Below are 22,248 nucleotides of genomic sequence, written 5' to 3'. Positions count from 1 at the left end.
TGTGGTCATGTAATAAATATATATATATATATATATATATATATATATATATATATATATCCAGTAATCCCTCTAATATCCAAACGCCCAACATCCGAACATCCCCACTAACCGGACATAATCGTCCTGGGATCCAATATTCCCAAAATGGGCCAAAAACCGCAAAAAATTAGAAAAAAAGGTCTGACTTTTTTCCCACCCGTAATTTGAAATTGCCGCCTGGCGCCAAACAGCTGTTACACCATGGTCCCTTCACCCCTTCCTTCCTCCCCCCTCCCCTGTCAGGGTTACCATTTGGTATTTTTCATTACCAAGTGTGGGCCAATTTGGTAATGAAAAATTCGTTTGGTATTGAATCAGAATAATGCATTACCAAATGGATTTTTCACATGTATGAGGATACACAGGATGGAGATGGTGGATTGTTTGCCCTCTCTGATTAATCTGCTACCCTACATAGCGTAAAAATAATCAACATGGTGTTAATTATAAGGAGAGTGATTACATGTATTTCCACTTGTATATATAATTAGTGAAGAATAAATGCTAGCTTTACGAATTTGGTAATGAAAAGTTAAATTTGGTAATGAAAGTTGAGGAGATTGGTAATGTGGCCGTTGTGATCTGGCAACTCTGTTACCCCGCCATCATCAACAGTCACAGCCTAACTCCGATCGAGAGCAGATGTTCATAGCAGTGCAAGCCACAGGTGCTTGTTTTTTGTGAATAAACAGTGAATAAACTGCAATACCTCGCCACTAGAACACACAGGAATTTAGAGTGTTGTGCAGTGTTATGAAATTAGAATTTAGAGGTCAGAGGATTAACTGTGGACTGCAAACTGGTGGTTCAAACCAGTCCAGGAGCCAGGGACTTGTAAGTACCCAGAATGTTTAATATTGTATGAACCTACCTCTAAAACCTCATTTTATACTTCTTTTGCATTTATTTCAGTCTTTTATGTGCCTTATTGGTGTGATTTGGGTCTTAAATAGGTGCTATGCATGTCCAGAGGGAGTTGTATAGGTGTTTCTCTGAGTTAGGGTCCATAAGTACAAGTCCATAAGCTGGGGCCCAATATCCGGACAGGACCACTATCCGGACCTGCCTATGGCTCTATTAGGTCAGATATTGGAGGGATTACTGTATATATCTATATATATATATTAGCATGTGTAAACAGAAAGGAATGAATTATTACACTCACCCTTAAATACTTGAGCTGTATTACCAGCCTGTGAGCTTGGAAAAGCTGAAGTGTTGACAGACTCATTCATATTGGTGTTATTACTACCATCCAACTTCTGGTGTTTAAGGTAGTGGCTGAGGACCTCTTCATCAACATGTGTCTCGTCATTTCCAATTGAATTGTTGGCATTATTTCTCTTTGGAACTTTCACATTAGTGTGACTAGGAGATCTGAAGTTGTCTGAGTCAATTCTATGAGTAAATGGTAGCTCATCAGCTGGACGCATCTGCCTGACACTTTCAGTGATCCAGTCAGCATATACAACATGTGGCTGTGAGCTCCAGGATTTGATGGTGCTTAAATGTTCCTCTACCTTCTTCCCTGGAAATCACAGAATGAATGAAAAACATGATGACTGCACTTTCAGATTATGACTTTTCTGTATGCTTCTTTTAGTTATGCTATTTCTAGTACAACTACTAATATATCTATCTATCTACAGCCAGACGCAATAATCCCATAAGGGTTGGCTGTTTGAGTTTGCTGTTTTACAGGGAGGGGCACTAACTCTCTGCCAACCCACTTGCTGACACGTAGTGAACAAGTATGGGTTGGTTATGTGGTTACCACCCACCACTGCAAATGGTTTCCTGACTTACAGGAAACCATTAGGCTTGTCACCTCAATGTAAAGCCACCTGAAAAGGAAACAAGAGTAATAAAGTGGCAGGAAAGCTGGGAGAAACAGGATGGCAGGAGGACGTACATAGAAAAAGAATAATAAAGGAGTAGGAAAACGTAGGCAGCACTACATCAAGTGAGTGGATGATGGTCGCCACGAACTACCACCGTAAAAAAAAATAATAATAACAAACTGACAACAGCCAATCCCATATTCTTTGCTTAAGGTGTAGCAGCCCAAGGCTAAACTGCCAAAGTCTAGAACGTTTAAGGGTAGATGATCAGTATAAACTCCTCATAAAATCAATTGATAGAAAAAATAACCCTGGAAACTCTGGGAGTTCAAGCGCACACTACAAAAAGAAAGGCTGTCACACTGACTGGTGCTACTGACTTATACAAAACCAAATAACTATAATGATAGTAACAAATGACACAAAACAAAAGACAGACTACAAAGGCTGCAAGAGGACTGCATGAGAATGTGCTAGTTCCCACATCAATGTATCAATATAAGACTTTGGTATGACAAAAGTATGAGATGTCTAGAGTGATAATGGTGGAAATAAGACATAAAATATATGTGGGATGCACAGGTCTGCCTCGATAAGAAATTCAGATTTATGAAAGATGTGGAGTATGAAAGTCTACTGATCAAATGGTAAAAGTATGTGTGCTTAGATGGTATGATCACATGGAGGGAATGGTCAAGAACAGAGTCATGAAAATGGTATATGTGAGTGAGCAAGTACTCATAATATGCTGCCTTATGTTCTCCTTGCTCTCAATTTTACTTTAGTGTTAGCCTTTAAAAAAAGAGGGAGTAATATATGTACAGTACACTTGAAAATCCTAACTTTGATATCAACCAAATAACTAATCATACTTTTATTGGGGATCGTTTTAGTTTATACAGAAGGGGAGTGATCTACCAGTAAGGCTCATGTGAGACTCAACACTGCCACTGGAAGCGTCTGTGAAGGGTCTCAAGCCAAGCCACATCAAGTTCCACAGATGATCAAAGAGCGCGTGGTATAGGCCCTACGTAATGGCATAGTCTATCTTAGTGTGTAAGGAACTCTAGCTATATGTACATAGGGTAAGTCATACATAAGACAAGCTAGTGCCAGCCAGGATGAACTTTACCACAAAATGACAAACTATATGATAACGTCTAAACCTGTTGCTGATACCTACACAGTGGGCTACAGTAAGCAAAGTCACACTGAATAACTATCTCTTCTTATCATGTCATTAATACCATTACCAGTATGTGTTCAGATTCATGCAACATTCCAGGGCAAAAGTTGGACCACCTACTGAGGTAGGCATAAACTATTACCTGTATCTGTTAATTACTGCTTTTACACTACATAAAGTTTATCCGGATTCATGTTAATGACATTTAGTACATTTGGTTGCTTACTGAGACCACCTGAAGTGATCTTGCATGAAAAACAAAACATGGTACTGTATTAATGACATGACAGGAACCTACCACATATTGTTTGGTACCATATGAAGTTATTTCATTCTCTCCTTTTTCAACCTGAATTCATTAGTTTTCATGAATACAGTACTTTGATGTTATAAACTCACATACATGCTTACACACCAACATATGCACATGCATGCACATGTGCATACCAGTGAATATGCTCAAACATGCATGCATGTGTGTGGGCAACCACACACACACACACACACACACACACACACACACACACACACACACACACACACACACACACCGCTCGCTGGTACAGTGGTAACGTTCTCGCTTGCCAACTGGTGGACGGGAGTTCGCGCCTCGCTCAGGTTGCGAAAAGTTTCACTGACGAAGTGGGTGGTTACTGTCCCCCTTGAGCAAGGGGACGGGTGTGTGCATGTGTGAAGGTCACAGCCTTGCCCTTAGATCGGACTATATGAGCTCTCAGCTCCCTTCCGGGAGGGTAAAAGCTGACGATCATGACCATCAAGTGATCCTGACCGACCCGGACCCGGTGAATTACACACACACACACACACACACACACACACACAGCATTACAAATTACATGTAAAAAATTAACACAACATAGGGAAATATTGTACTGGCTCAAGTCTGTCCAGGTGAGGTATAAACACACCAAACAAACATGGACCAACAATGGTTGTGCAACATGACAGACACTGTTGTTCTTAACATTTTTCTACATATTCACAGAGAGTGCAGACATTGACAGATATTCAAAAAAATTTTCAGTTATCTTCGATATTAAATTCACGGAAAGAAAATCTGCCAAAACTAGTTTTTTTTAGAAACAAAGTTTGCCACCATGACTGATATTAAATTCACAGGAAGACTTTGCCAAAACTTGTTTTTTGCAGAAACAAAGTTTGCCACCATGTTTACTTTCCCTGGATTTTGAACTCTTTATTCAAAATTTTATCTTCTTAAAACCAACTGCACCAACTTCCTACCAGCATACACTACACATAAATGGTTGCTCTATCTGGTCATGATGAATTCCCCTCTTGCAAAATGGATTATGAAAGTACTGACACTTGATAAGAAATGTGAGACCGTAACAGTGAACTGAAGATTGGTGGGTCAGCTTGCAACAATGTAAACATGAAAGGTCATGTCACTGGCACTGCCAGCTGGCTAAGTTACATCAGTGTTTGACCATGTAGTACCAACAACAGTGTGAAAGTGGAGAGAAAGTTTGTGGTGTGGAATTAAGGTTGGCTGCTGAGATATTTGTGAAACAACTCGATCTTGTCAGTGATGGATCGATGAACTGGTTTAAACTTTGTCATGGGCTGACCAAAGTGAAGTGTTATTAAGGACTCTTAGATGCATTGGAGGAGGCTGTGTAAGAATTTCGACAGGATTTGGGCATGTTTGTATTAAAAAAAATTTTTTGTTTGGGCTATTTCTCGGGTTTTCTGGGGTTAACTTTAGCTTATCTGGAAAATTTGTGTATCTGGAATGCTTTTGGTTGAGTCCAATTAAGAGGATGTACTGTATACAATATTAGTGATCATTCATGACTGAAAACATATATTCAGCAGGCAAAAAATTGATTGAAACTACAGAATTTTCTTACCCAGTACAACATGCGAGACAGCTTCACTAAGTTGGTTGAATCTGGTGGCACCGCCTGCATTCAACACTCTCCTCAGCTTCTCAAGGTGAACTGCACTGAACCCCGACAGAAAGATCTTGCATCCATCAAGAAAAAGACCAGCACGCATTACCTCTTGTAGGTCTAGACTTTCTAAAGACTCCAAACCTCGAGTAACTGGTTGGGGGGGAAAATAATAATACAGTAGTCTGTATCAAAGATCTGTTTTCTTGCTTACTATACTGAAAATAATAGGGAAACTTATATTGATTAATTTAAACTCAAAGGTGCTCTGTTACAGTATGGAAACACACACACACACACACACACACACACACACACACACACACACACACACACACACAGTACATTTCTTAAAAGCTTTTACCTTCAGCCGAATCAGTGTCTTTTTTCTTGAGCACTGACACGTCAAGTGCTGTCTCATCAATGTGTGTTGCTTTAGGTACCCCAGTATCATTCATGATTGTGCTGCACATGGAGAAGTCAGGTTGGGGCACTGAAATATAAGCAATGAATGAATAAATTAATCAATGTAGCATTTCACATAAAAAAAAAAAAAAAGGCATTCTTTACAAACCAGTACTTTAATAAATTTGGGGGTGACTGGTCACCTTTGTCTCAAATATCAAGACTAATTAGCCTAACCCCAGGGCTTCACACTTTTGATTTCAGGGGCAGTACAGGAATGAGTAATAAACTGCAACAGTTCTGTGAGCCTCTATCAGGGTTGTCAAGTCGGTGATAATATTTCCCGACTCTGACTCCGGAAATTTTACAAGTACGACTCTGACCCCAACTTAAGCATATACTGTACTAATAATACTGAACATGGATATGATGCAGGTAAATGAATACTATTCATGGATTTTGATAGATGCAATTCTTAAATCTTTATTTTAATTTCTCTAATTAAAGTCCTTCCATAATAACAAATAAATCATTATACATGGTTGTAAAATAAACTGAATAAAGTACTGAAAAGATATGACTGATATCATTTCAGAACCAAAAAGCTCAGAGTTGGGGCTGTGGGAATTTTACTGACTCTGACTCCAACCAAAAACAGATGACTCCACGATTCCAACTCCGACTTCACAACCCTGGCCTCTATACTGAATAATGTATTTAACTGGTACCCTCTACACCCCACGTTTTTAAGAAACCATGTTGCAACCTTAAATCCTCCTAACTACACCCTTATCCTTCCGTCACTCCTCTATACCCAACTTATTATACTATACAGTGATTGTTATACTGTTATCATTCATTTTATATAATTGTGTCCTATGCAAATCTCTTATTACAGTTATAAGTAAATCATCATGAACATTATCATCCTAACCTCTTCCCCCACTGAAGGATAGCGTAAGGTTCTAACAAACTAACTTAACCCCTATGTGCCGGGTGACGTATATAGCCATCATGATTTTGGGAGTGGAGCAATGCCAGGTGATGTGTTTAGCCGCAAGCATCTTCCCGTCCCCTTTGAACTTTAACTTGTCCTTACTCATCGACGGGACCACCTGGAGATGTGGGGATACTTTCATTTGAAAGGGGAAGTGTTGGTGAGTCTTATGTACCTTTAATTTTTTCTCTAGCTGTTATAGTTTGGCAGATATTAAGGTTTGAAGTAAAGGTATTTTTTCCAAAATCAGGGATCTCCCATAGGGAGAAGCGTGCAACATCAGAAAACCCTCGGCGTGTAGGGGTTAAACTACATGTTTTAATAAAGTTTTGTTATTAATACTTTACCAAATGGGCATGGCCTTCCCATATTTTCTATTGAATGAAGTCTTTCACAGGATACTTATTATTCTTGGATTACCACAGCAACTGGGCATTTTTATAAACTTACATCTGAAAGCTATAAACGAGGATTTAGAGAGCGTAAATATTCCATCGACGTCTACCAATAGCTGACCATATTCAATGTTCCTAACATGCATTTTTTAATCTGAAAGCTGACCGTCAAATGCAAATGAGGCTAGGTTGGATTAGGTTAGGTTTGGTTGAATCATTAAGTTTCCCACAGCATTAACACACCATACACTGACACATCCAGTTGGAGTGATGGTTGGTAAACAATGTGGTCAGTCAGAGACATCGTTGGTAAACACTGCCGCAGGCAACCTGGCTGGTTCCCTAAATACCAAAAAATAGGTTTATATATATATTTTTTTTTCAATCACTTCTTGCAGTCACAATTCAACAGTTAACAATCTCTGTTGCATATGCACCCAAATTACTCACCCTGAGATCGAGAGTTTGTTATCATAAAAGTGGTTAAGTGATCTACGAGCCTGCTTTGTGTGGGTGTCTTATTCCTCCATACAGAGGGCTAATACACTTCTGACAATAATTCTTTTTTAAATACAAAGATTACTCACCACTCTTCAGATTAATCTCAATCTGTATGACATGCTAATTGGCAATATAAAGGAATTAATGAGTGACAAATTAACACGCACATAGTCCAAACTTAAAGTAATGTACTGTACTGTTGTTTCATTATCAAGCTGCTGCAGAATTACCTTCCACATAGCCTATCCCTTTAAACTGTTCAGGATTGATTACAATATTACCACTAAATCAGAAGCGAATTACTTTTATGTGCTTTTAACCTCTCAGTCACAAGCCAAAAATCTCTCTCACTTACAAGAGCATTTTGACTTCCACTCATCCTGGCTGTACCTTAAGTGAGGCCTGACTATACAGTACTATGAATCACTGAACAAATATCCATACCAATCCATTTTGCCCATACCATTTGCAGTAGTGTCATGGGTTGGGGTGGAGGTATTGCGCTTGGTGACTACATAGCCATCCATCTTTAGCGCAAATCCCTGCTCAACAGAGTCATAGATCCAATCTGGGGTGAGACACTGTATACGCCAGTTTACTGCATGATTGTATTTTTCACCCTCAGGAGATGGGATGATCAGCACTGATGTGGATGTCATGTCCAGACTTGTTGAATATGATCCACCTGCAAATTTAAAGGTAAAACAAAACTTAATTGACTGTTCATTATAAATTAAGTCTGAAATGGTGTAAAGAATCACACCCAGTGTACAGGAAACAGCAAATCTGTGTATGGTAAAAAAAAGCTATGGAACATGGTGAAATTTTTTGGCTTATCTGCTGGAGACAGGATTTCGAGGACTTGAATGGTGAGTGAATGGAAGGTGGCACACTGAAATGGGCAAACTTTGGCAGGGCTCCTCCATCTATCCATCCATCATCCAATCCTGCATTGCCCCATGAGGAGAGTGGGAGCCCGGGCCTAGGCAGTTGGTCCCGACATTTAAGATGAGAGTGACCAGCCTCACTCATCCCTCAGTGGCATTACATGAGCAATCAACCCCAACCACCCCTTGGATATAAACCTTCACCGGCTCAATCCGACTGGAGTGCAGTAATTACCCACTAAACCACCAGGTGCCAAAATTTGGTTATATGGTTACCACCCAGCATAGTCAATGGTTTCCTGGTGCACAGGAAATCATTTGGCTTGTCACTCAGTGTAGAGACACCCACAAGCTGAAGCAAGTGGAAAGAATAAAGGAAAGAAAGACAGAAGAGGGAGTGTAAAGTCACCCGTAGGCAGGACAAGGAAAAAATGAAGGAAAGAAAGGCAGAAAAGGAAGGAAGGAAGAGAGGAAAGAGCAGACATTCAAAGTGGCACAACATCAAGTGAGTGGATGATGAGTGCCCCCACCTACCACACTGGACATCACATAATGCATAAAAAGTAAATAAAATGACATGGGATGCAGAGAAATACCAAAATACTAGAGAAAGGCAGAGAATAAGAGATAGCCCTTAAATAAACTGGAATGGTATGAGGAAAAAGGCAATAATAAATGAAAAATTATTCATCTAAGCATAGCTGGGATGGTGTATAGTAGAGTACTTAGGCAAGGTGCAAAAATGTTACAAATGACAAAACTGATAAGGCACATGGTGAGTACAGAAGAGCTGTACATATTTTCAAAATGAAGATGCTTACAAATAATACACTTCAAACAAAATGTTATAAATTGCATTCGTGGATTTGGAGGGCTTATGAAAGGACAGATCAGAAAGCTGTATATCAGTATACAGTATTTGGTGCCAAAGGAAGTGTGCTGAGTGCAGTTCAATCTTATTATCATCTAAAGATGGGGTGAGGTATGATGCAGAAACAGAGAGGGAGAAAGGATAATAAACCATCCAAGGGATGTCATGTGAAATATGCCACACAATCATTCAAGCTCCCAGATATACATGCAAAATTATTACACATGACTGCACCAGAAAATCTATAATAATAATAATAATAAAAAAATAAAAAATAAAAACATTTATATGGATATTTCTGAGCTCTTTATTACCTCCTGGGAAAAGTTCATTCATTCATTCATTGCCAGACGCCACAATCCCACACGGGGTGGCCAAGGACCCCGAGTTACTTGTTTCACAGGGAGGGGCACCAATCCTCCACCAACCCACCTGACACATAGGGAGTGTTAAAATAAAGCACAATATCAGAGACCCAAGCACAAACACAAGGGTCGGTATTCTCATCTGGTAAGCAAGCTCCATAACACCCTTTCCTAAGTGATTGTTTTTTTCTTTTAATGCACGGATGAAGGAACCAAAAGCCAGGAGCCCGCAAACCTGCTCCCTCCAAGAAAAAAAAACAAAAATAAGATAAAACAGCATCAAATTCAAGATACTGTACGTAAATTTCGAGATTTTGCTTATTACACCTTGCTATCGTATTCTGTGCTACTTAAATTCTTCTAACATCACCATATTCTGCACAAATAACATACAAAGCGATATTAACCAGCCGTATCCAAAAATAAACCACTAAGGAAGAGGTGTTGCCGGACAAGACTACAAACCGTGGCCACGCAAAACACTAAGACCACTTCCACAGTCACTGCTTTGTTTGTTAAGATGCCAACCAATAAGACCTTCACCGTTCCTCTTTCACCTACACAGTCATCTTTGGTGAGGCTGGGGATGCCAGGCACGATGAACATTATTAGAATACTTGACTAAAGAGGGAGATTGCCAGAGATCAAACACTGTGGAAAGCTGCCATTTGGTGACCAAGGCCAATGTGTGCAGGCATATTGGAGCTGAATTGTGCATGAGAAAGTCACACCCATGAATAACAAAAAATTTAACAAAGGAAATGCTCCCTATGTGTCAACAAGTGGGTCGGTGGAGGGTCAGTGCCCCTTTCCGCAAAACGAGTAACTCAAAGTCAAACAGCCACCCCTTACGGGACCGCGGCGCCTGGCAACAGACAGATAGATAGACGAACGATACGATACCATACAACTGAATATGGAGGCTGCTTGAGATCGAAGGCTGACGTGTGAAAGCATGTTCGAGCCTTTATAAACAATATGATACCATACAACTGAATAGGGAGGCTGCCAGAGATCAAGCAGTAGGGAAAGCCGCCATTAGGTGACCAACGCCGACATGTGCATGAATGTTTGAACCTTTATAAATAGAATGATACCATACAATTGAATAGGGGGGCTGCCAGAAATCGAGCAGTGTGGAGAACTGCCATCAGGTGACCAAGGCCGATGCACAAAAGCATGCTGGAGCCTTTATAAACAATATGATACCATACAATTGAACAGGGATGCTGCCAGAGATCGAGCAGTGTGGACAGCTGCCATTTGGTGACCAAGGCCAACGTATGCAAGAATGCTGGAGCCTTTATAGTCGGTATGATACAATACAACTGAATAGGAAGAATGCCAGAGATCAAGCAGTGCAGAGGGCCACCATTAGGTGACCATGGACGACGTGTGCAAGCATGATGGAGCCTTCATAAATGATATAATACAATACAGTATGATTACCATGCAATCCATACTATGCTCTATATCTCCCCAGTGAAGCTCACCTGTTATGAGTCCATATTATAATTACAAATCATAATAGATAGATAGATAAATAGATAGACAGAGTCCATATTATAATTACACACCATGTTTGAGAGTATTTTCACCAAGATACCAACAAATCCTTTCATGCAGATGATCCATTACAACAAGAGGAAATGTTGGCTGGGAGAGAGAGACAGGTTAGAGCTTGCACTCCTCAACTTCTCTAACGTTTCGGGCTACACAGAACCTATTTTCAAAGAGTTGGCATGATTGTAGTCCAAGATGTTAGATAAAACAAAGAATTCAATCTCCAACCTGAGTCTCTCTCCCATAAATTTCCAAATCCATTCATCCACCTGTCAATCATCCAACCCAGTAGTTCCATCAAGTGCTAGGTTACTCCATCCAGATTTTTTTTAGGTGAATGGCCAGTTGCTTACCACTTAACCCACTTGATCACCAGGCATCCCAACAAATCACCTGTGGAAGCACTCTAAGTAAGCCTGACCTCACCAAGTCAGTACACCCATCATGAAACTCTGCCTCTGACACACCACCAGTTGACACAAGCCATGTCATCAACAAGTATCACATCTCACACTGCCCATCTCAACAGCTGACTTTCAAATGCCAGAGGGTGGGAAAAGTAAACATAGGAATTATATTGATTAGTCAATTATTACAACCACCACTGTCCCTTCAAATGACTGTACTGTTGATCAAAAGGACTTAACCTGTCTAATTAACATAACTACCTTCCCTAAGTTGTAAGTTCCTACCATTTTCCTCTATGATGTTCTTGAGAGCTGCCTTGGTACGTCGATCCATTTGAGAGACACAAATCGCCAGCCCTTTGAATACTGGGCAAGAAAATGAGAGGAAGCGCTCATCTGTTGCTTTCACATCCTCACCCCACCCTTGGTCCTTTCCCTGGCCTGATACTGCCCTCCAAACAGCCTGTACCCACTCCTCAGTCAGAATGGGTACCTCCTGTTCCACTGCCACCTGCAAGTAAGTAGATAGAAAAATTAAGAAAACATATGAACAACTAAGAAAATCACATTACAGTTAATAAATATACCCCCTCTGCTATCACAAGGTATGAACTCCAAATACTGAACCTGTAACAGGCATAACATTGCAAAGCCAGCTTAGGAAAAAAAATATAATGGCAGATACAATACATATCCTCTGGAGCTCAATGGTAAGCTTTGGATGAAACAAATTTGAAAATGCAAACTATATTAAGGAAGAAAGAAGAGAGAACCTGTATTTTTACACAGGAAAAATCATCAGAGAAATTACCAATATGCCGGGAATCGAACCCGGCTTGGGATAGATTAAAAGCATCTACTTGCCCGAGTGCCAGGGGGTTAATTCACCCTCTTCAGGCCCACAGTTGGGGGCAGAGGGACGTTGGTTACAAGATTGTGACAACGTGAGTTAACTTTTACCTGGTCATGGTGTAGTGGTATGATGCCTGGCTCTCACCTGAGAGTCCCGGGTTTGATTCCCGGCATATTGGTAATTTCTTTGATGATTTTTCCTGTGTAAAAATACAGGTTCTCTCTTCATTCTGACTTGCCATAAGTGCTTCAGATAGATTAAAAGCATCTACTTGCCCGAGTGCCAGGGGGTTAACTCACCCTCTTCAGGCCCACAGTTGGGGGCGGAGGGACGTTGGTTACAAGATTGTGACAACGTGAGTTAACTTTTACCTGGTCGTGGTGTAGTGGTATGCTGCCTGGCTCTCACCTGAGAGTCCTGGGTTCGATTCCTGGCATATTGGTAATTTCTCTGATATATTAGGGAAAATAAACATCAAAATTGGGTACTGGTTACTGTAATCATTCAAGATCCATATAGCAACTAATTTCCAAACACAGCTTATGCACTTAAATGTGGGTGTTGTTGTTGTTGCTGATCTACCCCAGTCTGTCTGGCCGAGCAGACCCAGCAACCATAGGCAGACAATTGACCGTGGGTCATCCCTTGCAATGAACCAATGTTCTCTTGCAGCTGACAGCACCTCACAACAATGAGGCACGGGTAAAAGTGTAGAGGTTTGGGTTCCAGATGGCCACTATGTTTGTGTCATTCCATCCAATTAGCTGGGCCTCACAGTAGGCTCCACATCATCCTGTTGTCTGGTTATGCGGTTATGGTATCGTCCAGCATCGTAAATGGCTTCCTGGTTTATTGGAAATCATTACACTTGTCACTTAGTGAAGAGCTGTCTGAAGTGGAAAGAGTAATAAAAAGTGACAGGAAAGAAAGGGAGAAACAGGAAGAGAGGAGGGAAGTCACTGAGATAAAATGATAAAGATGAAGGAAGAAACAGCATGCTTTACATCACGTGAGTGGAAGATGGTCATCACCACTTGCCACCAAGCAGTGGGGGTATAAGTTATGAACATTATAACTGTCATCCTCTCCCGAAATTTCCACTTAAAAATGGGGTATTGGGCCAGGATCCTAAGACAATTGAAAACAAAGGAAAATAGGCACCTCACACCAAGCTGTGGGTGTACAATTTATGAACATTATAACTGTCATCATCCTACTCAGAAATTTCTATGGTACTTAAAAAAATTCTGGGGTCAGGATTCTGAGGCAAAAGAGAGAGCAAAAAATATATATATATATATATATATATATATATATATATATGAAAACTATCAAGAGATTGCCTTGTGAAGTATGCAGGAAACTAGATGGATCTGAACAAATGTTGACTCAAGCAGTTTAAGATGGAGTTTGATGCATGTTACTTTTTTTTTCTTTAAATTAACACCTGTGCTATTTTGCCCTAAAAATACCAGATGTATGTAGTATTTTCATGTCAGGTGCATGAGGGGACTAACAAACAGTACTGTACTGAGTAAGAGCTCCATCCATTCATCCATCATCCAATCCTATGTTGCCCCATGAGGAGCACAGTAGCCCAGGGCTAGGCAAGATGGTCCTGACATTTAACCCCTAAAACACGGATCGTCGCATTTGCGACGCTCGGCCATAAGGGCAGGATGGCGGGTCGTCGCGTTTGCGATTTTAGTAAATTTTGAATAACCGCGGGCAAGCAGGCTCCAGCTGGTATTGTCTATCAGTACCACCACCCTCTAGCTACAACTAGCATACTTTACCTTTGTACTACTGGCCTCAGTTGTTGCCAAATATCGCGTTTTCCCCCCGTCCCCCCCCCCACCACGGCCCGGCCAGCCTGGCTGTGATACATGGCAGTGCTCTGAGCGCTCAGAACTGTAAATCTGCGATCTCCTCTCACAAGCAGTTTATGCTACTAGGAAACGCTTGTTTCCCCAGTTGTAACACTAGCTTTTTTTCTCACGGTTTGCCTCTGTTTAGCGTCAGTTTACTGCAGGCTTTCAAAGTGAGATTATGGCGAGTTCTAGCTCTTCCCAGTCAGTGCAAGCAGCCGACAGGAACGAGAATAAAGTGGCGGACGTAAGGCAGAATAAAAAGCGCGCCGTGGTGATCTTTTGGGAAGTAATATGATTGAAAATAATGTAGTATACATGTTTTTAGCTGTGAAAATGGAAATGTTTGTTGAGTGACGGGATGACCGCCGCCACAGTGCGTGTCGGCCGTACGCTCCGTTGATTTTAGCCTTATTTTCAGTGCTTATTGTACAAATACGGATTCCTAACTACCTTTACGTTGTAGTATAAAGTTTACTGTGACAGAATGAGGCTGTGGTAGAGGGGAAACCGGGTTGCTGGAGGTGTGAAAGTGAAGATTTGGTTACCAAACTTTGCAAGTCTCCACAAGTCCTTGGGTAGTCCACAATGGCTCAACACCTGTCTCTGGAGAAAGCTGAATGTAAGTACTATCTGCCATACCAAGTATAATGTTCTAGGGTTAATCTCTGATTTTTGGCGAATATTTTCCTACAGGTACTCAGACCGCAATACAACCCCGCCACTCGGGGGGGATCGACTGTACACAGCTGCGTTTTAGGGGTTAAGATGAGAGTGACCAGCCTCACTCACACCTGAGTGGCATTACATGAGAAATAAACCCCAAACACCCCTTGGATATAACCTGCAACGGCTCAATCTGGTTGGAGTGCCTTAATTACTCACTAACCCACCAAGCACCAGTATTTGGTTATATGGTTACCACCCAGTGTAGTAAATGGTTTCCTGGTGTACGGGAAACCATTTGGCTTGTCACTCAGCGTAGGGTCACCCATAGGCAGAAGGAAGAGGAAAGAATGAAGGAAAGAAAGACAAAAGAGGGAGTGTAAAGTCATCCATAGGCAGAAGGAAGATGAAAGGATGAAGGAATGAAAGGCAGAAGAGGAAGGGAGGAAAGGGCAGACATCCAAGGCATCACCACATCGAGTGAGCAGATGGTGAGTGCCCCCACTACCAAACAGAAATGAGTAAGAAGTTAAAATTCTAGTTATCCATTCAGACAAGTTGCTAATGGCTTACCAAGTACTTTTTACTGCCAACAACATTTGCAATCATGTGGGTAACACCCTGGTGGAAGTTGTTGGAATAGATACCAGCCATCCGCTCCACCAAAAGTTGCAGCTTTGCACGCTCCTCCTTCTCAAAGCCAGTGGAGGTGAGTACAAGGCCTTTCATGGCTGTGTTATGGATGGGTGATGGCAGCTCGGGGATGGACTCTTTCCGATGTAAGCATGACAGGATGCACCGTGGTCCTAGAACGCTGCAGGTGATACAATACAGTACATAGTTTAAGATATTCAAAATTCACCATGATCTTAGAAACCTGGAGGTGATACATGACACTGTTTAAATTAAGCAAACCATTTATAAGTAGGCATGGAATATTAGACTGAATGTATAGTGTCCAACTGTTCCTGTAAAAGTTTGACAGCACTTAGGTTATCTGGGTCTGAACTGCATTACGTTATGCTCTCCTACGATGATTAAAACTGTTTGCACATGGCACAAATAAGGTAACAAAAAAATGTACTGAAGGAGCTAAGCATTTCTTACATCATAAGAGTTGCTATATCCACAGATGACCGTAACATAAACATGGGTAGTTAACATTCCCATACTCCTTGCCAAGTAAATAAATACTGTAATGTGCAGTACTTACACACACTTGAAGCCACTAGTGAGGTGCTTGAAGGCATCTCCTTCAAATGGGTCAATAACAAAAACATCTTGTTTGCTCGGGGCCATTTTAAGGCATTCCTCGGAGCTCACCCATTCTGGATTCAAGCCGTTTTCATCACATGCCTATGGACATATTAATCAAGATGGAATACACGCATATGGCAGCTACTGTGAATCTGTAAATATTCACTATATGGAAGACACATACTGAAAAAATTCAATAAAAGAAAAAAAAACAATACTTTATACCGCATACTGCACACTTGGGACTTAAATGTATTAGTTTTGAACAGTACCACCGGATACTCAAGAAACTACCAACACTTTAAATGTCCAAAACACCGCATATGCTTTTCTAAAACAATACAGCACATACTAAAATACAGCAACCTACAGGTATACATATTTACATAAATAAACACATAAGCTATGCTCCTTACAGGGCAACACAGGATCAGACGATGATGATGATGATGAACACATAAGCATTCCTACAGCCTGAGGCAGTACAGTACAGTACAACACAGATGATATTACTGTTGTAGCCTCTGGCTCACAGCATCTTGAACATGATAAACCAGTCACTTCAACCAAAGATTTTCTGTATTGTACTGGTGATGCAAGAATGGGTGTTTATACTGAACGGTAAAGACATTAAAGTAGGGAGAGTGTGAGCAATTTATTGAAGAATGTACTGGTACAGAAGAATACATGACAAGGGTCTGATGCCCCTTTTTAACCCACATTGGACCTACTGCCTGTATCAAGGCATCCCCAGGTCAGCATATCTTGATGCTCAGGTCGGTGGCTTAAAAGATGTACCATATTTTGGTGCAGGAAAAAGAAAAATATAGTAAACTCTCAATTATCTGTCGTCGCAATATCCAGTCCAAAGCAATATCCAGTGCTGCCGGCTTGGCTCTATTAAAGCAATATCCAGCAAAATTATGCAATATCCGGCACTGAAATGGAACGTAACCGGAGGCTGTATGCAATATCCGGTGTTGAGGTGTATCAACCAGCTCAAAAACGGCAGCCAACTGGCACTGCATTAGTACATTACTGTATTTTATCATTACTTTAATGAATTTTATGCTCAATGTTCATCTTTTACTCACAGGAAAGTTTTTAGGAAAGACGGTTGAGACGGATAATAATGCAATATCCGGCTCAGTGCCAAATATTGAGCCAGTGAGGGGTACTATGCAATATCCAGTGTTGGGCTTGGCTGAATTACAGCGGATAACTGAGAGTTTATTGTAACAAACTGACAAGTCCAAATCATTCTGAGGCTCCCATGCTGTATAGAATGTCGCATGACCTTGGCAGCGGGCAGCTTTGAGACACCCCCAGGTCGGCAAATTTGATATTTGGTTCACTGCATAAAAAGGTGTACTTTGGCCTATGGAGAAAAAAAAAAAAAAAAAAAAAAAAAAAAAAAACAGTTTAGAATTCCAAAGCTGTTTAGATGGTCACTTGATCTTGGCAGCTGAGCTCACCTGAGGGTGGTGGTGCATCATCTTATGATGTTCCCACTACAGCAAGCATTTTTTTTACTACAGTATTGCATTCAAATGCACTTTGCTGAGAGTTTTATCATGTACATGGTACTATTTTATATTGAACAGTTCAGTGTCCTCATGTCCAACAATGCCCCTGCCCCCCTTTTTTTATACAGCAGACCCTCACCATAATGAATTTATTGGGGGAAAGCCAGGTTCATTAAAGCCAATAGTTTGCTACATCCGAGGGTCTCCCCTCCTCTGAAGTGGAATTTCAACCAGTTTGAAAATAAATGAGTACAATTGCATATTCTAGTACCAAATACCAGTATGTAAACTACCCGGTATACCCATTATACACTAACTTGGCCCATAATTTCATCCTTTTGCACCTTATTTCACATAAAATTCAAACTGTTTATTTTGCCTATAAACAATTACAGAGTACAGTATCAATGTAAGTATATACAATTTAAAAGATTGAGCTCATGAAATTAAATACTTTTTATAAGCTCACAGCACTTCTTCATGTCTAGTACAGTACTGTATTACTACCGTACAGTCTTATTACAACTCGCAGTCAAGACGGGGAGAGGGTAACTTCAGGACATGGAGTAAAACGAGTAGGAAACATCTGTACTGTGACCAAATGAACCCCATTTAACGGCCATTGTTAGTTATAGCCGACTAAAGTTTGGTGGGCTTCATGGAATTTGTTAAATCCGATATCTGCAATATCAGTTCATTATGGTAAGGGTTTAGCTACTGTAATAATTGCCTTAAGTATGGTAAACACTCAAAACATTCTTAAAAAAAAAAAAAAAAATTGTTTGGAAAAGTTACATCACTACAGTTTATTTCCACAGATGTGCATGATTTTTTTTTTTTTTTTTTGGGGGGGGGGGCCTCCACTATGCTGGGATGCCAAGTGGCAAAGCCAACATAAAAATGCAATGGCTAGGAAAGGCAGCATCACCAACTATCAGTTTTCTAGCGCTTGCTGGCAAGGTAACACCATAATCGCGTGTTGGACAGTACATTATTATTATTATTATTACTTTGCGAGATTAGGGCATCAGGCTATAGATGGATAGATTATTTTTTTTTTTGGAGCCACTTGCCTTTATTTATCTGCCATACTGCAATTAGAATCCAAGTTTTTTTTTTTTTATGGGGGGGGGGCTTCATTATGCTGAGATGCTGCGAGTGCCACAGCCAATGTAAGCATACCATGGCTAGGAAGGGCAGCATCACCAAGTGTCGGTTTTCTTGTGTTCACTGGCAAGGTTACATCATAATAGCGTTTTGGACAGTACTGTTTTTTTTTTGGGGGGCTACTTGCCATTATTTATCTGCCATAATGCAATTTTATGTTTGTATATCGCTGTTTACAACACTCTAGGGATTCTTGTGTCTTGAAATACTTTTGTCTGATCTAAATAATCTATCCATCTATTGCCAGACGCCTCAATCCCGTTTGGGGTGGCCACAAACAAATCGCCTCCAAGTCGCCCTGTCCCCCGCCATTTCACTCCCCTGCTCCCAACTCACACCCCCCTCTCTCATATACCTCTCCACCCCATCTCTCCATCTCATCCTCGGCCTCCCCCTCCCTCTTTCCCCCTCCACCTCACTCACATACACTCTCTTCGTCAGTCTTTCACCCTCCATCCTCTCCACATGGTCAAACCACCTCAGTGTGTTCCTCATAACGCTTCCTATCACATCCACATCAACACCACAACGCTCCTTTATATCATTCGTCAGCCTGTCTCTCCATGTGACTCCACAGGCTCCTCTTAAATAACTCATTTCCACTGCTCTCACTCTTGACTTGTGTCCTTCCAACAACGTCCAAGCTTCACTTCCGTACGTTAGAGTTGGTATCACAACACTGTCATGTAGTAACTTTTTCACTTCCATGCTCACTTCCCTGTTTCTTATCACAGCTTTCAAAGAACCAGCAACCTTTCTTCCCTGCTGTACTCTTTCAAGCACTTCACCCTCCAAACCTCCATCCTTACTCATCACACTACCCAAGTACTTAAACGTACTCACATTTTCCAATTCCTCACCATCCAACCTCGCTGTACATTCACTGACTTCACCTCTCTCAAAGACCATCACTTTACTCTTCCCTACATTCACCTTTAGATTCTGTTTCTTACACACTCTCTCAAACTCATCCACCAAGCCTTGCAGCTTAAATAATATTCCCATTAAAGTTATTTGTTCAGTAAGGCATTAGTCCAACAAGACAGCACTGTCTGTCCTAATTACCATACTGGACACAAGGCCACTATACATATTATCATAAACTGGTCAAATCTCTGGATACAATAAATATTTACTGAAACAATGGTGCTAAGGCTTACAATCTATGCCTAATGGGGGTATGGTGACCTTAGAAATTGATGAAACTGACACCTATCAGTCTCTGATGTTTACAGTTCTTCTGACTCACCCAAAACGATGGGAGGATAAAAAAGTTGGTATTCAAGCTGACACTCTATTGCGTACGATAACTTGACAGCCAGTGGAATGACTATCTGGCATATTATGTGAAAAACATCTTTAAAAAGTTGGAACCAGGGCTATGGGGGTTTGGATGATGGCGACTGACTGTGTGCAACTATTACCTCTGGTATTTTTAGTACTGTATTTAAAATTAAACAGTACAATACAGGACATTACATATTAAAACAGGAGTTTAACAGAGTCAGCCGTGTCTGACAAATTCATTTAATTCCTATCCATTAAGCTCCAGCAGGACAATACATTTTTGTTAACTACAACAGGAGGGTTAGTATAAGTGAAGCTAAAGATGTCAATAATTTTTTGGAAAATGGGCACAGCCTTTCCTTACTTCCTACTGAATTGGGTCTTTCAAAGGTTACTTGTTATGCTTATAGATTACCACAGATACAGGGCATTCTTTAATCTTACCTGTGAAACGTGTAAAGACTTATTTATATCACACATACTGTGACCTCAACAAGTTACCACTGAGAGCAGAACTTACTGCCAAACTCCAAACACACATCTTACTTTTGGCATAATTGCAAATTCTCTACAGATATGTTAGGGTTGGATCTTTTCAGTTATGACAGGTAAACTTAGGTTAGGATATGGCAGATTATATTAGGTTTAGTATGTTAGGAATCAGAATGGGATTTGGCCTGATACAGTATGTATTCGGGCACTCTCTAAGGTTACATTAAGTGGCAATCCCAGGTGATTAAAATTAAGGGAGGTCTGAGAGGTGATGCCCCCCCAGTTAGGAGGGGGGGGGGAGAAGTGAAGGAGCATTGTGGTGCAGATGTGATAGAAAGCATTAGGAGAAATACACCGAGGTGATTTGGTCATGTGGAGAGGATGAAGAGAGAGAGACTAATGAGGAGAGTATATGTAAGTGAGGTGGAAGGGGGGGAGAGGGAGGGGGATGCCAAGGGAGGGATGGAGTAGAGAGGTATATATATGAAAGAAGGTGGTGTGAGCTGGGAGAAGGGCAGTGAAATGGCAGGGGACAGGGTGATATGGAGGCAATTAGCTTGTGGCCACCCCTTATGAGATTAAGGAGTCTGGCAATAGAAAAATAGATAGACGAACCCCATCAGTGAGCTCGTCTGTAATCAACATGTCAAGTCAGTTAGAGGCTGCCAGTAAAACTTCAATTGCTATTTAACTACCTGTTTTGCATATGTACCAGGATTACTTTCATTCAGATCATGAGTCTGTACAAATACAGTCAGAACCGCCACCCCCGTCTGGTAAAGAATCACCAAGATCTCACATACAGTACAGTATGTGCAAAAATAAACATCCACGAATGATGAACAATACTTACTTGGTATGCACACAGCACTGCAGTTGTGCAGGCATCCTCACAAGATGCAGACTGACGTACAAAATAAAGGTTGACATTCCCGTCTTGAGAGTAAACACTTGATTCCATGCTGCCTAAAATCAATCCATTCTGAAGAGAATTAAAAATGGAAAGAGTAGCTTGTTACGTACCATCATAATTTTATATAAGCAGTGAAATACTGAATACAGTACATAAAACAGTAATGTACTGTATAGGATAGCAATTTTAAATCGATATCTGCTGGCTTGAGTGTTACACAATATGGTAAGATTAGCTACGACATTTTTAAATTTTTTTTTGTTTCCCTCCCTCGAACTTAGCCTTGGCAATCTTCAAACCAATGCCTGAACACACAGTATCTACTCATAATACTGATGATGAATTGCTGGAATACTGTATTCACTTGCTAACACTTTTGTCATAAATGACCCCTGGGGTCATTACCCCGTGGATTGCGCAATTACCTTTTTTAATCCCACTCCATGGTGTACAAAAAATGAAGATTTTTTTTTGGTTTTTGTTTATTATAAACTTTTAAGATAAACATCCAGGGCATCATCAAGTAAAAAAAAAAATAATAATAATCTTCGTTTTTGTGTAGGGCCATGCGTAAGTTTACCTAAGGTTATAGTGGTAGGTGATGGCGACCATCATCCACTCACTTGATGTAGTGCTGCCTACTTCTTCCTTAGCCTTTATCATTCTTTTTCTGTGCCTGCCCTCCTCTCTTCCTATTTCTCCCATCATTCTTGTCACTACTTATAGCTTTTCTTTCCGTTACAGGTGGCTTTTCATTGAGTGACAAGCCAAATGGTCTCCTGTAAGCCAAGAAACCATTTACAACGCTGGGTGGTAACCATATAA

General features: G+C 40.7%; 1 protein-coding gene across 1 annotated transcript in view; it reads right to left on the bottom strand.

Moving 5' to 3' along the window:
* Nucleotides 1-21,471, bottom strand: part of mus101 (mutagen-sensitive 101) — a 43,638-nt gene extending 22,167 nt beyond the window's left edge. Inside the window, exons 1-8 of the mRNA XM_080281506.1 lie at nucleotides 21,364-21,471; nucleotides 15,995-16,137; nucleotides 15,355-15,595; nucleotides 11,680-11,905; nucleotides 7,765-7,986; nucleotides 5,368-5,496; nucleotides 4,962-5,156; nucleotides 1,208-1,570 (exon numbers count right to left, since the gene is read on the bottom strand). Of these exons, the coding sequence (XP_080137632.1) occupies nucleotides 1,208-1,570; nucleotides 4,962-5,156; nucleotides 5,368-5,496; nucleotides 7,765-7,986; nucleotides 11,680-11,905; nucleotides 15,355-15,595; nucleotides 15,995-16,137; nucleotides 21,364-21,471 (1,627 nt within the window). The remainder of the gene's footprint in view (nucleotides 1-1,207; nucleotides 1,571-4,961; nucleotides 5,157-5,367; nucleotides 5,497-7,764; nucleotides 7,987-11,679; nucleotides 11,906-15,354; nucleotides 15,596-15,994; nucleotides 16,138-21,363) is intronic.
* Nucleotides 21,472-22,248: the final 777 nt, after the last annotated feature.

This window comes from Coenobita brevimanus, chromosome 89 (assembly GCF_032717465.1).
Source record: "Coenobita brevimanus isolate Jiangsu-jjx chromosome 89, ASM3271746v2, whole genome shotgun sequence".
In the NCBI taxonomy this organism is placed as follows: Eukaryota; Metazoa; Arthropoda; class Malacostraca; order Decapoda; family Coenobitidae; genus Coenobita; species Coenobita brevimanus.
The sequence above is the reverse complement of the archived record's forward strand: the minus strand, read 5'-3'. Positions and strand labels throughout refer to the sequence as shown.